Genomic DNA, 13,017 nt, shown 5'->3' with positions numbered 1-13,017 from the left:
AAGTATATCATGATCACTATTAGGAAGTTAAGAGGCTGGGCTGGGAAAACGTAAGGAGAACCCGACGGTGGATGTTAGAATACGTGCGTTTCCACCACGTCGTCGCTAGAAGGAGCTCACTGTTCTCTAGCAGTGGGGTGTAAATACGGGACGCAGCGAGCTGGGCCAGAATCTATAGAATCGTTCATGATTTCCTCTGGAGTTTCTTCAGCTGTGAAGCAACTGTAACTCAACGAGAAGGTAACACCTATGGGTGCTCTGGCAATGTGTCGGTTTTGACACATGAGACAATCACCAAGAAAGACTAGCTAGCGTTGCCTCTTGACTGTTGGCAGGTGTGGCTAGCTGCTGGGCTAAAGTAACTGACCCGCGTTAGCTATCATAAACACAGTTAACCACAGTAACATTGTCCGTTATTGTTTGCAGCTATTTCTATGAAACGCCGTGAAAGCTGAAAGCATCGCTCCTATAGCCACTCAGAGAGATTTCTCCCACTAATTCGTGTAACTTGTCATACAGAGAACATTGGTGGAATAAGGTTCTTTTAACGTCAATACGTTATTTTTAAGTACGGAGGTTAGAGTAGTCGAACGACGTGTACGCAAAAATCTAATGCTATGCTAGCAAGTTATGTGGAGTTACTATTTAGCTGTTTGTGTTATGTTTCCAGGCGGCAGCGCTGCTCGGTGTTTCCATGGCTGTCGGCTAATGTACGAAGCGATGCGGCACCACTGGCTGCTCCTTGGTGCTTGCGGCTGGGTGCTGCTCATCCTCATGTTCGTCACCAAGTTCATCAGCTTCAGGGCTGTAGATGGTAAGCTGTTGGTTCCTAGCTGACTGCTATCAGCCAACCAGTTAGCTGTCGGGGTAAAACTGATCAAATCACGTCTAATTGTTGCTTACAGACTATGGGGAGAGGATTGGTGGTCAGAGTTTGACTGTGACGGGCACGAAGATGGTTAAACCCATCCCTGTGTCTAGTCCAGAAAAACCTGTTCTAAAACCTTCAAATCAGGTAAATAATGTATTACATTACAAAATGTATTGTATCACATTGTCACATTGTTCTCTGCAGTAATACAGTCATTTCAAAAACAAGGCTATCAGTTACTTTAGTGGTGTGTGTGTCTCAGCCCTCAGTTCAACCTACAGTGGCAGATTGGCAGTTAGTTGCTGATAAGAGAATTGAACTACTGTCAACTGTATGTAAGAACAGCAGCCTCAGGAATTTGACCCACGTGTCCATTAGCAAGTTTGTCCTGGACCGCATCTTTGTTTGTGACAAACAGAAGATCTTGTTCTGCCAGACGCCTAAAGTGGGCAACACACAATGGAAGAAGGTCCTTATTGTGCTCAACGGTAAGTTTGGAATGGATAAAGGTAATAACAGTGTACTTGTTTGGTATATTGAAAGAAATGTCTGAATCCAGTTGTCTTTATGTGAGTTAGCTGTACACAGATTAGTAAACCCGGAGCATAATGTTTTAACTGTTGAATGCCACTTTGTGCCTAGAAGGCTGTTTGTTTAATTGGTTTCATAACTTGACAATGTCTGTTTCTGTGTTGTTGGCAGGAGCATTCTCCACTGTAGAAGACATCCCAGAGAATCTTGTTCACGACCATGAGAAAAATGGCCTGCCCCGCCTCTCATCATTCCTGCCCCAGGATATAACCCACAGGTTAGTTTAGAATTACTGTAATAAATATGGACTATTCAGGGCCAGGTAGCTGGATAAGCTAGTGCTTACAGCAGATGTGTACGGCAAAATTGAAGTAAGCCTAAAATTTGGTGAATTTAGCCAAAACCATTTCTGATAACAGAATCATCTTTTTGGTATTTTGTTTTTGTTTTGTTTTATGTCCATCAACAGATTAAACACCTACTTTAAGTTTTTTATTGTGAGAGATCCCTTTGAGCGCCTCATTTCTGCATTCAAGGACAAGTTTGTAAAGAACCCACGCTTTGAGCCGTGGTATAAGCATGACATTGCTCCAGCCATCATCCGCAAGTACCGCAAGAGCCACCGTAACAGTGACCTCTCCGCCTCTGGCCTGCACTTTGAGGACTTTGTTCGTTACTTGGGTGATGTAGAAGGCCGTCGGCGTATGGACCGACAGTTTGGTGAACACATTATTCACTGGGTGACTTACGCAGAGCTTTGTGCTCCATGTGAAATTCATTATAGCGTGGTTGGACACCATGAAACGCTGGAGAAAGATGCCCCACACATCCTTAAAGCGGCAGGCATTGACCAATTGGTGTCCTACCCAGCCATTCCTCCAGGCATCACCCGCTACAACAGGACCAAGGTGGAGCACTATTTCTCAGGCATCAGCAAGAGGGACATCAGGCGTCTCTACGCACGTTACCAGGGTGACTTTCACCTGTTTGGCTACCTAAGCCCAGACTTTCTACTGAATTAAAATAATTATCAATACAAGACATGTTTTCATATCAAATCCTCTCAGCACTTTTGCTTTATAGGGATAGAGGTGTGTTGCAGCTGTTTGCCATAGAACTGGCAGAGCTCAAAAACGGTGGGCAACTGCAGTGTCTTTGTTCTTATTTTAGCCACTTTTGTCAGAATAACTGCCAGGTTGTTGCTATGTTGGCTGTATTTGCAGTGACTAACAACTGCTGCCTAATCATATGTTTAACAGTGTTCTTATGGAGAGAGGAGCTGCAACTGACAAGGTCTAGTGTCAGGATACTAGGACAGTGGGAGAAGCAAGTTGCAAAAATAAAACATGCATACTGCTGACACAGACACTGAGATTCAGTACCGGAAAAGCTCTAGAATGTATTTGTTGATGGTCTTGGGGGGGTGTCAATATACAGGTAGGGAAAACATTCGTTATCTTATATTTAATGTGTATGACTGAAATTTTCTCATACGAAAACAATGTACTCTATATGTTTGTCAAAAAATAGCATTAAAATTGTCAAAAACTGAATTTTAACAGTAAAATGAAGGCCTGTCAGACCCTGATCTATTCTATAACTATTGTTCTGGTTGTTATGCCTTTTTGACTCAATTTATTAAGATGTTAACAGCACTGGGACTTGGAAGGAGGTTGGCACTTTGCTTTTTTTTTAAAGTCAAATGTACTGTGTAAATGTTCTTAACCTGACTTGCAACTCAACATTTGTATTACGTGTTGCTATTTATATTAGTAACCTGCTAACTAGTGACGCAAAGGGTGTCATAGTTTTAAGACTGTACTGCCTCCCTGCAACCTCCTGCTCCCTTTTAGACAGGTGGTTGTAACACAAGGTCAACACTAGTTAATAATAAAGATCTACATCAATTTAAAGAATATGCTCTTTCTTTGCTGCTTTCATATCTGTTGGAAGTAAATTATAAAAACGGTAGTTTCTTCAGACACTTTCTGTTAATCTTCACTAAAAGCTGTTGCAAATGCTTTATGGTGGGCAAAACATGTTTCATCTTAGAGCTGTTTGCATTTTTAAATTACAGGTAATGTCTGCATGGAAAAAAATACTGATGTTAGTCCTTAAAGGACAGTGCGTCAACAAATGTACAGTATCACCTTTCTGCAAGTGATGACTTCATGCAGTATGTGTACTGTAACGCAGTAATATGAAATTTCCACAAGATGGCAGTAAATTAGCTTTGTATAACTCCAGAGAATCTGTCGAACCCTTGGATCACGTCTCGACATAAAACTGTTAAATTGATGTTTGAACCACACGAATAAGGGCAAAACAATGACTTCATTGTCATATGTCAGCAACAAGGAGTTTAAGCCAGTGGACAGTGGGATGGGATTTCCTTTAATAGAGTCATCAGTTACAGACTTGCCTGCAAATCTATTTCAGTTGGTTTGCAAAGCTTTAGTTGAGTGTCTTGAGTAGAACAGTAGGGCTCTGATTTAAGGCTTTGTTGCTTGCATGCTCATGTATATGTGTCTCCACACTGCTAGGATACTTATCTCATCCTGTTTGACTGGTTCATCCTGCCATCTCATTTGAATGATTAGATGAAGTTTGTTTAAACAACAGATTAGCTTTGTCTGGAGTTAAGTAAGGGACAGCAGCTAAACATTTTTTCTTCTTTCCTTGTAGTGGACTTCAGTTGTTATCATTTTGCTTCATAATTAAAACTATATGTATTTAAAAAAGATATTTCTGTAACTACTCCATAATATAGTGTGTACAATGCACACACATTCAACCATTTCATGCCCCGAGAGTAGTGAACAGACGCAAATCAGGGTTAATGACTCCAGAATTTGGCAGTAGCACCTTTGGGTGCATTGCTAACTGGCCATTAAGAGTTAAGTATCCCACATATTGATCTGCTTTGACGGGAGAGTCTGCAACTTAAGACAGAATACAGACTGCCTGCAACAACAGAACTCTTTCATATGTTGAAAAGGAAAATTGTAAGGAGAACTCAAAAATGACCCTGCATGGTAACGCCACAAACATTAAATAATAAGACTTGAATGAAAAACAAGCTGAGAGACAATATTTTTCATTCAGACAGACTGTCATACCCCCACTGGTACCCCTCTGCACTAACATACACCACATCACTTCTGAGATTGCTCACTTGCCACACCCAAGATTACTAATATTGACACTGGAGTCTCACATGCGCATGTCCATAAGGATGCTGTGCGGGGGTGGTGGGGGTTCTTCTTCTCACCTGCTGAGCTGTTGTGAAGATTTGCATATAAACTAATAAGCAAGTTAATATAAGAATGCTAAGATGTCTCTGTGTGTACAGTTTTTTTTTAAATAAGCTTGGTATCCATGCTTGATTTGAGGCCCAGCCCTTTTCTTTCTATGCAAAGCCAACCGGCTTCCTGTGTTTGTGCAGGTCTCAATCAAAGCTGCGTCAAGGCAGGGAAAAGCAGGGAGGGTTAAAACGGAAATGAAGCAGATCTACTTTCAACATAAAATCATTTTATTAGTTAAGGTAACTACTTTGAAAAGAGTTGGAAATGAATCGTAGTGACATGACCTTTTTTAACAAAATAAGTTAATGAATCTTTCTATTTGACCGAATAAATTACATTGTCTATGTCAGTTGTTACATTTATTCGTTAAAATAATGCATTTATAAAGTTATTTGCTATATGTGCTTATAAAGTTCTGTGTATGTACTGCTTAAAGAAATTTGTACTTCATTTCCATTTTATCAACTTTATGTAACTTCAACTACTCCTTTATTTGTAATGAAAATATGGATATTTTTACACTACTAAATTGATTTGAGAGCTTCAATTACTTATAAATTGACAGATTAAGATTTGTCATACCAAATATAATCAACAAATGATGCATTGCATTGACGTCATTTAAAAAGGGGCAAGATCGGCTCTTTACAAGCTACACTGTATATACACTATGTTGCCAAAAGTATTCGCTCACCCATCCAAATAAATGAATTCCGGTGCACAAAGCAAGGTCCATAAAGACATGGATGAGTGAGTTTGGTGTGGAAGAACTTGACTGGCCTGCACAGAGTCCTGACCTCAACCCGATAGAACACCTTTGGGATGAATTAGAGCAAAGACCTAAACCTCTTGAGCGAATACTTTTGGCAATATAGTATATATATATATATATATATATATATATATACACACACACACATATATATATATATATATAGTGTGTGTGTGTGATACAAAATAATCCAAGTGTTCACAAATGATAACAAAACCACAGGAGAAAAAAATTAGTACAAACTATAAATATCCATAAGTATATAATTATTGTGTACCAGCAATTAGGTAAGAAAATGTATACAATTTGCTGTTAAGTATAATAACACACAAATAGATACATACATAGTTGCTTCAAAATAGCTGCACATTCGATTTATTATTCGAGTTTCGGCTTTTACATTGAAAGTCTATGTCGGAAGCCAAGGTTTTCCAGCCAACTTGTCGCCAGTGTGGCACGAGCTGGGAGAGAGCGAACAGGGAGCCTGCTGCTGCCACCTCAACATGGAGTAACGACATCCCAGCATTTACTGCTAAAACGCGGCTCCCACAGAGAGCAGTACGCGACGGCCTGCATCTGAATTATTGGCCGAAGACCCCGCAAATGATACAGCAGCTAACATCTTTCGTAAACGCAAAGGAAAGCTCGGCTTTTTAGGTGAAAGATGGCGAACGACTCTCCAGCTAAAAGTCTAGTAGACATAGACTTGGCTTCATTGCGGGTAAGTGCTACCGAACGGAGCCTGTGTTTTTTCTCTTGTTTTGCTATCTTTTATTTTGTGCTACTCGATAAAACACACGTCTTCTTTTATTGTTATTATAGGCAAGTTTATCATTGTCTTCAGTGCCTCTTCTTGATAGGGCTTAAGTGTTCAAAATGACCGCTGAGCCATAACGAGGTGTTGCCAATGTCTGGTTTTTCTTTGTTCGAGGTGCATTTGGCATGTAACGTTAGGGTAAACCAGGGCGCAACAGCTGGTTCACAGTGGTCTCTGTTGTTGATAAATGAAAAACATTTACAGCACGTTTTATCTTAACTCAAAGATATTTATTTCCCTTTTTTCAGGATCCAGCTGGGATATTTGAATTGGTGGAGGTAGTTGGAAACGGCACCTATGGACAAGTATACAAGGTTTGTTGGAGGCGCAGACATTGGCCTGTCCTGCTTTCACAGTAGAGGCTCATCCTAGCCTATGTTTTTTTTTGTTCCCCCCTTGATCAAGCCTGGAAACAAATTAACAATGACAATAAAAAGACATGTATTTCAGATGCTGCCACCAGACCCCCACCACTGTTAGGAAAGTTTAAACAGTTTTCAACATTTTCAGTATTAACAGCTTATGGTAATAGAAACTGTTTCTGTATCAGTTTGACCAGAGCCTTGTGTTATTTTGAATTATTCAGCTAGGAGCGTTTGCAAAGAGTGAATCACAATCTGATGCATCAAATACGTTACATCATCTACTTTATGGAACGGTAGGTGAGAAGGAAAGGATAGAGAAATGTAATAAAACTCTGTTTGCAGCTAACTTATTTTATTATACATTTTATGTAACAAAACCACATCTCACAATATGTTTAAATCAGGGCTCTTCCAGTTCTGTGGCTGGGAATCCCATTCTCTGGGCCATCTGCTCTCGGTGTCACATTTCTGTGTTGAATATTAACATTGCGGCTGTTGAACGACATTGCCAAGGAAGGAGAGAGACACATATTGCTTATGTTGAAGTCAAAGATGTGGTTGTTCTACGTTTGATGTAAGGTTTGTGTTGATTGGAGAGTCATCTGTCCTGAGCTAATGTTGAAATGGGCCCTCTTGTGTTGTTGATGCTCATGGTGAGTCACTCCATTTTGTTGCCTAATGCTACTAGATTACATACACCACATATCTAGTTTTTTAAGCACAGAACAGACTGTTAATAGGCTAGCAGGCAAGCCAAATAAACATCAGTTTGCTTGAGCACTAAGCAGCATGCTAAGCTGAGTATTTAATTCTGACAGCCCATGGTACTCCAATGACCTGCACTCAACCCCCTAAACTCTCAGGATCTTAAATCTCAAGATCTCACTGAACTCTTAGGATCTCCTCCACCTAAACGCTCAGAGTAGACCCATCTGAAATTACTCCTGCGCAGTGTAGATTGGAGTGGATGATTGTCATTCGGAAGTTTAAAGTTTGCGTGCTATTTCCTCAGCAGCTGGTTTTGAGCTGAGCATATGGGAGAGAGAATTACTGCTTCTCCCTCTTTTTGTCTTTTTAATCTCTTGCTTCATTCACTGCCCAGTGCTAATTCTATTTGCATGGGCTGCTGTGTGGGAATGGAGCTCGTGCAAAAGAGCTGTCAGATTAGCCCGCAGTTGACGCAAAGACAAGTCGTAGCCTACAAGTCTTAGCTTACTGTAGCCCAAACCTTGCTGCTGAAGCTTCCAGTCAGCTGAAGCTTCCAGTCCAATCAGCTGCCAGTCAGTGCATCGATGTCTGTCGTGTTATACAGTTGAATGTGGTTAACTTGTGGGCTGTGAGCATGTGCAGTAAGACAGTGGTGGCAGAGAGGGGGTGGATGCAACTGGTAGAAGAGCAGCTGTCCTGTTTCAGAAAGAACCTGCCCACCACTCTCACAAAGCTGAGTTTGTTTCCTCACTCTTTTTGGGTCTCTTCAGTCCATCAGTCAATTGGATTCACAGAAAGGAGGTTTGTTTGCAGGGTTTTAAATGCCAACAGACTGAATAATCACAACAGCCCCCCAACTGACAACGGGGTGGAGTCTCTTCTCCCTCTGAGGCCTTTTTTGCTTTGTCAGGCTCTTGGTCACAGTTTAAAAAAGCCTTTTGGATAACACAATACGACCAAGCTTCTACACTGTTTGATTTGCGGTGACTTTTGATTCTTTTGAGACATTTTGCTTTAGGTGTTTTTGTTATGTGAGGGTGACAATAGGAAGCTGGCTGTCCTATTGAATTAAAAGTTAGGTTTAATAAATTATGCCTTTGCATTAGTGCAGTCTTTAGCATTTTACATTGTGCCGATCAATTGGTAAACAAAAGCAAACCATGGACGATTTTTGTTTTTATACAGACCTCACTGAAAACTGGAGAATATTTGTTAATAGTAAGAATTAGCTTTGAGGACATTTTCATGCACGGACAGACAGCATTGTAGTAAATTACCTCTGCCTGTAGGTCCTGTCAAGCAGTGAAAGTTGGCCTTGCATATTGGATCAGATATTTTGTAACCTTTTTTTTTTTTTTTTAGAACCATTGTTTTAGTTAATTTTGTAGAACAAGAAAGGTTTCAAATCAAGTTTTGAATATTTTTGTTGCTCTGTATTGACACCGTATGGCATATGGCATCATCATATTCAAACGTCATCTGCTTTGATAAAAACCTTTAACTTATAGACGAAGATTAGGTAACTTGAAAATCTTTCTCTCTGCTGTGTGGTACCACATGCAGCTCTACATTTTATCTTAGAAAATTAAAGAGCCGAGCTGCTCTCTAAGACCTGAAATGCCATGTTAGGGTTCTTGTAGCCATGCTGTGCTGCTGGCTTCGTAGTTGTGCTCTCTGCCAATAGGGCAGCCGTCACCCCTGGAGATGTGCCAGATTGCAGTCAACTTTAAAAACCCAGCACAGCAGAATTAGACCAACAGCCATAATGACAATTATGACATTGCTAAAAAAAACCTTTAAGTCACGATTTTGCGAATTGGGTGATAGGAATGGAAGCCTGGATCTATATGCAGGCTGAACACAATTGTGTACGGTGAAATCAGCTGAACCAGTTCCTCAGTTTGGTAAGTGCTGTAGCTGTATGCCTTTGCTGAAAACTAGAATATAAATAGAATTTATTGCAACCTGTTGGCATTGTTTTTAATTACATTATTAATATTTTTATCCATAAACTGCTTGTTTTGCAGGACGGTATTTCAATTTAGAAAGTAAAGAAACCCCAACCCTTATTTTTCACACTTTATCTGTAAACTATATTCATAACTTTTGTTTAGAGAGAAAAAAGCCTGTGGGCTATGCTGCATCTTGGGAAATTAACATATTTAGGCCTATCTACTGGAAATATTGCAGTACTGTATATAGGTCGGTTCAAATCATTAGTTTTTGTAAAATAATGAATGTATATCTACACCCTTGGAAAACATTACTCCTGTCTGTAATTCTGAGTTTCTCCACCTCTTGAAAGCTTTATCAGTTGGCACTAGACCAATTGGCTCAGGTGCCTCACTCTCGATATAGGCTTAAAAAAAAAGACAGTAATGATAACATAGAAAAATACATAATTTTTCAAACCTTGTATGGTATGCAGAAAATATTCCCTTTGCTCTACAGAATTACCATAAATAGTCAGGCCTGAGGCTCCAGAGCCCCTGCTGACCTGCCTCCCTGCCTGCTATGCATCCATGGGGTGTGGCAATGCTGTGCCCTCCAGTATATTCTGATAGTCATGTCTCTGAGTTCTATGTGTGTGCATTTGTGTGTTTATCTAGTCCTTAAAGTATCAGTGTGGTGATATGACGTGGTTGTGGGGTTGTCATGACAATCACTAGCAAGGTCATATGGTTGACTACTCACCAAAGCATAAGCACCATATGAAAGGATGACTTGCTCTCAGTAGCATTATTTGTGTTTTGGTGGACAATATTGCTGTATGTTTTCATAATCTAAGACAAATTACTTTCAGTAATCTAATTCTAGAACAAATCATGCTGTGTTGCTAAAGCTTTGCAGCTCCTCCTTTCCCAGAACTCTCCTTTTCCATTTTTCTTCTTCCAACCTTAAGGGACAGCCTCGCCCCTGCCCTCAGGACAAGAAAGCCTGTCCTTCGGGGGCCTCGCTATGCCTGACGGGCACATGGGGTAGCAGCTCCTGCTGGGGAGAGAAAGTCAGAAAACCTCTTATACAAGCTGTTAAATGTCTAACAGTGCCATATGGCACTGGTCGAGACATGTGCTTACCTTAGGGCAGTGGTTGGCAGCAATTTATACGGCAAGGTGCTTTGAATGTTTGTTAAGAATAGAGGAGAGAAATAAAGAAAATCGAAATTTGAAAGTGGTGGATCATTTGCTCCATGCTCAAAGTTATATTCCAGATAAGTGAGGCAATGGGTAAAGATCTAGGTACATCAACCCATTGTGAAGGGGGACGGGAGATGTTGTCTGACTTCATATTAATCCTCATCGATCCTGCTGGTATTGCCTGTGGTGTATTCATAAAGCATTGGGACAAGCTTTTTTCATTAAGGTGTTAGAAATCAAGAATTGGTTAATCAGTATGGACACTTAAGAAAAAGGAAAAATCTGATTAGGCAAAATTGCCACATGGGCTGATCCCAGCTTTCAAAGTGTGAGGATATGATTCTTGTCATACATTAATTGTACACAAAGTATATATTTGTTTGTTGGACAAATTGGATTTGAAGACAAATCATCTCAGGGTGTAGGAAATAATAGTGAGCATCTTTCACAATTTTCACACGTTATAGATAAATTAATTAATCGGAAATTATAAAACTGATAACGTAATTAACCTTTAGTTGCAGGATTACCCTTTATTTCTATTGTAAACTAAGAGGAGACATCAGTGAATGTCATACACTACAAACCGTATTTAGTTACACACTTCTGTTCTAAATGAGCTGTAAAATTGGAATATTTTCTCTGCATTAATCAGTCTTTTTGACAGTGTAAATGTTTTCCCTAAACAGGGGTGTTTATATATTATAAGTTCTGCTAATAGGCTCTTTAAAATTAAATAATGTAATTAATATAATAATAATATAAAACCTGCAGGAAAAACAGTTTTTCTTTCAGCGCATAGGTTTACATACCATTGGTGCTTTTTGTAGCTGTTTCCTACATCTTACATTAACCTTGTGGGCCCTGGAAACCTGGCGGCTGATTGGCTGTGCAGCTTGAGGCCTGAATCACAGGGTACTTAATGTGTCACCCATTTTGCAACAGGGGCAGGGTTCCCATATTGTGTCAGCTTCACTTTATTTATTATGGACACACTATGTTAGCACGCAAACTTGTAAGTACATTCACCTGTGCTCCTTAAAGACATGATGTGTTTTAAGCTCAAGTGAGTAGCTGACCCATGTGCATCTCCATTGCCCCCGTCTCCACCACAGTGGCTTCTCCCTAATGGGTGTCACAAGACCCGCAGCATCCCCTGACTGGCCATGCTGCCTGAACAAAACTCCCTCTGTCTGTTTGTGTTCATGCCACTATCTGTGAATAGCTTATTGAGCCACCTCATTTGGACAGACACCAGTCTGTCTAGTTGATATGAGACACAAAGGCACTGGCAGATAAGACGATCTGTTACTTGTTTCAAGATCACATTTCCTTTAAAAATTTCTTGTGTAAATGTTCTAATGTGCCAGTACAAGTGGATCCTCTCAAGTAATGCAAACACCTCCGTGCAAGTGAGGCATGGAAATTTCTGCAAAGAAAATTCTATAGTCACTCAAACCTCTACTGCGTGGCCATTTCCAAAATAATCTTGTCCTCCAGTTTTAATGTTATTTTAATGACCTCATATCAGCTGAGACTATTTCCTTTGACCTGTGAACTCCATTTACTACTTTAAAGCTTTTTTTATTTTTACACTTAACACTTACAACGAAAACCTCCGTTTTGCATCTTTGATTCTTTGCAGCATCTTGCTACTGCACTATAATAAGATATCAACTATTTGAAACCCTTATTCTGCTTCCTCTTCTCCTTGCATTGTCATCCTTCCCTTGTCCCAGCGTCTCTTCACTCTATGCATCTTAAACTCTTCACCCAGTCATGACAGTTTCTCTCCCCTGTGTCCACCTCTACTCTTTGCCATTTACATCCATAAATCTCTGGAGTGGTGAAGGGGAAGGCAGTGGGGCTGATGAGGCCGTGTGTGTTTGCTTGCTTGCGTGCTTGTGTGCATGTCTGTGAGAATTGGGTCAGTGTGCTGGAATGCTGCAGCAGTACAAAGTGATAGAGCCCAGAGAGGCAGGGGCAAAGCAGCAGAGTCCTGGTTGTCATATGGTGCTGCTTATTGCTGAGTGATCATTTATTTTTCCCAAACATTCTGCTGGTAAGTGTACTGAAGACTGAAGTGTGTAACAAAGAATTAAAACCTTGTTTTGCGGTCATTCATTACTCATTACCACTGCTTAACTAGCTAACACATCACTATACACACACACAATATCAACATTTTGACAAACAAGCCATGGCACCCAGCTGTTTACTTACCTCATTGTGTGCAGTAACAACATAAAACCCTAGTTTGCTTAGAACCTGCAAGGATAATTAGAAAGCATGTCATTCAGTTTCAGGACTTTGAGGTATATTGGAAGCTTAGAGTTGACCTGCTTTGAAAACCAGGCAGAATTTTGAAGGAGTTGCAAAGTGTAATTGATGCTACATTAATGTAAAAAATGTATGGAGTGAGAGGCTATTTGTCTTCTAGTCAATCAGACCAGAGGATACAAATGCCAAATGTAGTGGATACAAGCCTTGTGGAAAAGTGTAACAGAGGAG

At 40.2% G+C, this 13,017-nt stretch overlaps 2 protein-coding genes across 8 annotated transcripts in view; both read left to right on the top strand.

The window, feature by feature from the left end:
- Nucleotides 1–87: 87 nt before the first annotated feature.
- Nucleotides 88–3,091, top strand: chst10 (carbohydrate sulfotransferase 10). The gene is made up of 6 exons (XM_067492912.1): nucleotides 88–240; nucleotides 671–814; nucleotides 906–1,015; nucleotides 1,134–1,359; nucleotides 1,574–1,679; nucleotides 1,872–3,091. Exons 2-6 carry the CDS (start codon nucleotides 709–711, stop codon nucleotides 2,422–2,424), a joined length of 1,101 nt encoding a protein of 366 aa, XP_067349013.1. The 5' UTR covers nucleotides 88–240; nucleotides 671–708; the 3' UTR covers nucleotides 2,425–3,091.
- A 2,833-nt stretch (nucleotides 3,092–5,924) lies between these two features.
- Nucleotides 5,925–13,017, top strand: part of LOC137108399 (mitogen-activated protein kinase kinase kinase kinase 4-like) — a 31,505-nt gene continuing 24,412 nt past the window's right edge. For all 7 annotated transcript variants that reach the window (XM_067492910.1, XM_067492909.1, XM_067492908.1 and 4 more), the window contains exons 1-2: nucleotides 5,925–6,200; nucleotides 6,545–6,610. In XM_067492910.1, coding sequence (XP_067349011.1) covers nucleotides 6,144–6,200; nucleotides 6,545–6,610 — 123 coding nt within the window. In that variant the 5' untranslated portion in view covers nucleotides 5,925–6,143. The remainder of the gene's footprint in view (nucleotides 6,201–6,544; nucleotides 6,611–13,017) is intronic.

This window comes from Channa argus, chromosome 23 (assembly GCF_033026475.1).
Source record: "Channa argus isolate prfri chromosome 23, Channa argus male v1.0, whole genome shotgun sequence".
NCBI lineage: Eukaryota > Metazoa > Chordata > Actinopteri > Anabantiformes > Channidae > Channa > Channa argus.
Note: the sequence above shows the minus strand (reverse complement) of the source record. Positions and strands in the feature narration are given on the sequence as shown.

Coding starts and splice junctions, on each gene's coding strand:
- chst10 (XM_067492912.1), top strand. CDS start 709: ATGTACGAAGCGATGCGGCACCACTGGCTGCTCCTTGGTGCTTGCGGC. Junction 1,016..1,133: donor TTCTAAAACCTTCAAATCAG/GTAAATAATGTA, acceptor TGTGTGTCTCAG/CCCTCAGTTCAACCTACAGT. Junction 1,680..1,871: donor CCCCAGGATATAACCCACAG/GTTAGTTTAGAA, acceptor GTCCATCAACAG/ATTAAACACCTACTTTAAGT.